Source organism: Manihot esculenta, chromosome 5 (genome assembly GCF_001659605.2).
Source record: "Manihot esculenta cultivar AM560-2 chromosome 5, M.esculenta_v8, whole genome shotgun sequence".
Classification (NCBI taxonomy): Eukaryota; Viridiplantae; Streptophyta; class Magnoliopsida; order Malpighiales; family Euphorbiaceae; genus Manihot; species Manihot esculenta.
In genome coordinates this window covers 24,567,089-24,570,675 of record NC_035165.2, presented here as the reverse complement: position 1 = coordinate 24,570,675, position 3,587 = coordinate 24,567,089, and the positions used below count along the sequence as shown (strand labels likewise).

The 3,587-nt window shown below is 31.4% G+C and overlaps 1 protein-coding gene across 1 annotated transcript; it reads left to right on the top strand.

Annotated features, from left to right (window-relative positions):
• The first annotated feature begins 1,436 nt into the window (after nucleotides 1-1,436).
• Nucleotides 1,437-3,356, top strand: LOC110614717 (probable cinnamyl alcohol dehydrogenase 6). The gene is made up of 6 exons (XM_021756354.2): nucleotides 1,437-1,789; nucleotides 1,869-1,982; nucleotides 2,081-2,308; nucleotides 2,412-2,700; nucleotides 2,906-3,059; nucleotides 3,139-3,356. The coding sequence occupies exons 1-6, from the start codon at nucleotides 1,695-1,697 to the stop codon at nucleotides 3,339-3,341; spliced, it is 1,083 nt and encodes a 360-aa protein (XP_021612046.1). The 5' UTR covers nucleotides 1,437-1,694; the 3' UTR covers nucleotides 3,342-3,356.
• The last annotated feature ends 231 nt before the right edge of the window (nucleotides 3,357-3,587 follow it).

Genomic DNA, 3,587 nt, shown 5'->3' with positions numbered 1-3,587 from the left:
ACTTCTACGACACGTCGCATTTAAGGTGGCACATGTGAACATTAAGGATTCTGTGCTAATGTCTGGGCTCCTTGGGTATACTATCCTTGAGATGGCTACAGGAAAGGCTATATGCGTCCATGAATTTGGTTTTTACATAGCTTTATCCTTGAGATGGCTAGATTTGATGGAAAGGCTACTTGATCATGTTGTTTTATTACAAGAAAGTCGATTCTAGTTTGAAAGATATTGATATGGATACTTTAACAGGTGTATTAGAATAAGGATTCTGAGATTAAAGATATATTTTTTTTTAATTTGAACAATAAATTTGAGAAAATATATTAATTAAATAAGTCTATAATCGATTCATTTTAAAATTATTAAAATAATAGCATTTTATTTATTAATTTTATTTTTTATAAAAAAAATTAAAATATAAATGGTAATAAAAATAAATAGAGAAAATATATTAATTTTTGAATAAAATTTAAATATTATTGATTTGGAGAAAAATAATATTCGTTGATATTTTTTTATTTTATATAATTTTTCATAATATTTTTTTTTATTTTTAAATAATTTTAATAGATTTTATTTAAATTTAAAAAATATAAAATTAAAATTTATTTGGTGATTATAATATTTTTTATTTATTAATATTAATTAGTATAATATATAATTTTAATTAATAATTTGAATTTAATTAATTTTTTTTAAAATTTAATTAATTTAAATTTAATTAATTTGAATCTAAAAAATATAAAATTAAAATTTATTTGTTGATTATAATATTTTTTATTTATTAATATTAATTAGTATAATATATAATTTTAATTAATAATTTAAATTTAATTAATTTTTTTTAAAAAAAAGGTTGTTCGTGTCCGTCCACAGATTCACTGTAAACTGAACCGACTATTTTTGAATAAAATTTTTATTTCGATTCATTTTAAAATTAAATCCACGCGAGTCAAACAGAATCGAAATCATTTTCACAGCACTAACTCATTTTTCACCATTTAAAGGTATTTTTTTCATTATAAAAAATAAATTTTTAAATAAAACAAGACTAATGACAATTTATTACTATTCCTAACAGAATAACTAACTTATTAAATGAAAGAAAAATTTAAGAACTAAGCATTTATATAAATTTAAATGAGAAATTTGTCAAATTTCGGAAACTTACATGAAAATTACCTTAATTTTATTTATTACCAAACCAATAAGCTTTAATTAATAGTCGAAACAAACTCCCAACAAATACCCATTTGTCAAGTAGCCAAGTGACCGAGTCCTAGTCAATATAAACACTAAACCCAAATATTCAATTACTGATTCATACTTCGATTCCATTTTTAAATTAATTCTAATTTTGAGTTATTTATTTCTTTTTTAATTTTTCCATAGTGGAAAAGCTGTATTTTCCACCCATTTTCCATCCAATGTCCTTGGTGTGAACCACTGACTTGAAGCAGAGTCTTGGGACTTAAATGCACAAACTCAAAGTCTATGTTTGGATACTTCTTTGGATCTTCACGGCTGCTGAATTCTTTACTAAATTTCAACCACGCAACCAACCACCAGATTTTCCTCTCTCCAATTAACACTATAAATTCCAGTTCCTGCAAGCGAAGACTCCAATAACTTCTACTTTCATCTATTCTTTTTACTCCTCTCTTCTTCTTCTTCTACCTCTGAATCTTTAACTCATGGCTCAAACAACTCCAAATCACACACAGACTGTTTCTGGCTGGGCAGCTCACGATTCCTCCGGCAAGATCACTCCTTACATCTTCAAACGAAGGTAAAATTTTATTTTCCTACTGCAAGTTTTTCTAGCTTAATCAGTTCCAGTTTCATTTAGGAGTCTTCAACTTTTACAGAGAGAACGGTGTCAATGATGTGACGATAAAGATCATGTATTGTGGGATATGCCACACAGATCTCCACCATGCGAGGAACGATTGGGGCATTACCATGTTTCCTGTGGTTCCTGGGTAACACATTTTTCAATCCCAGAAGCTGTTTTTGCTTAAAGATTAAGCAAGAAAAGTGTATAGATTCGTGTTTGCTGAAGTGGGTATTTGTGTTTCAGGCATGAAATTACAGGACTAATCACCAAGGTGGGAAGCAATGTGAAGAACTTCAAGGTGGGAGACAGAGTTGGAGTTGGGTGCTTAGCAGCTTCTTGCTTGGAGTGTGAGTTCTGCAAGAGCTCTCAAGAGAATTACTGTGACCAAATACAGTTTACTTACAATGGCATTTTCTGGGATGGAAGTATCACCTATGGTGGCTATTCAGAAATGTTGGTTGCAGATCATAGGTATTCAAAACCCTCCTTACTGTTAAAAACTAGAAAAATCTACGAATTTTGTTGATATCTTTGAATACGCTTGTAATTAGTTAAACTGATGTTTGAAATGAAGGTATGTGGTGCACATACCAGACAACCTGGCAATGGATGCAGCAGCGCCACTGCTCTGCGCAGGAATTACTGTATTTTGCCCCATGAAAGACAACGACCTGCTAAAGTCTCCAGGGAAAAGAATAGGTATAGTTGGCTTAGGGGGGCTTGGACATGTAGCTGTGAAGTTTGGCAAGGCATTTGGTCACCATGTAACTGTGATTAGTACCTCTCCATCTAAAGAAAGGGAGGCCAGAGAACGTTTGGGGGCAGATGGTTTCATAGTCAGCACAAGTCCCAAGCAAATGCAGGTTTGGTTTCTTTACTTTAAATTCTCTTTGTTTCTGTTGTCGAGCAGATTGTCCAACACTCCCCTTTCCGTTGAATAAAAAAAAATTGATCATATCAATTATAATTTTTTCTCTCCTCAATTAATCATTAAGACAGTTAGCGACTGCTGCTAGCATTTATCTTCCGTTGTTTAGACTGTCTTAGCTTTTTGTGTGGGTGCGGCAGGCAGGAAAGAGAAGTCTGGATCTTATCCTGGACACAGTGTCAGCTAAGCATTCCCTTGGGCCAATCTTGGAGTTGCTTAAAGTGAATGGGACATTGGTGGTTGTGGGTGCACCAGACAAGCCTATTGACCTACCTTCTTTCCCTCTGATATTTGGTAAAAATTACCCATTTCTTTGTCAAAAGCTTGGATGATAATTAAATTGTAAAATATAACAGGGAGATTGTTGTTTCAGGGAAGAGAACGGTGAAAGGAAGCATGACAGGAGGAATGAGAGAGACGCAAGAAATGATGGATGTGTGTGGCAAATATAACATCACCTGCGACATTGAGGTTGTGAAACCACACAAGATCAATGAAGCCTTCCAACGACTCGCACGAAACGATGTTAGATACCGTTTTGTAATTGACATTGCAGGAAACTCTTCACTTCTTTAATCTTGTGATGCTCTATTTATTGTTTTTCTTTTTTTTTTTTTTTTGGTCAAGAGTGAGGTTAAGAAAATAATTTTTACTTTTTAGCAGTTGATTATAAAATATATATATATATATATTGAAACGAAAAGGAATTATTTATACATTTTAATTTAATAGCTCAGGTCACCTTCTTTAGATTAAAAGATATCAGATTGCATTATATATATATATATATACAACTAATTTACCAGTGAATATTAAAATTTT

What these genes read in the sequence shown, in the direction of transcription:
- LOC110614717 (XM_021756354.2), top strand. Translation starts at nt 1,695, where the DNA reads ATGGCTCAAACAACTCCAAATCACACACAGACTGTTTCTGGCTGGGCA. An exon ending in CCTTACATCTTCAAACGAAG is followed by an intron (nt 1,790 to 1,868) that starts GTAAAATTTTAT and finishes CAACTTTTACAG; the next exon opens with AGAGAACGGTGTCAATGATG. An exon ending in ATGTTTCCTGTGGTTCCTGG is followed by an intron (nt 1,983 to 2,080) that starts GTAACACATTTT and finishes TTTGTGTTTCAG; the next exon opens with GCATGAAATTACAGGACTAA.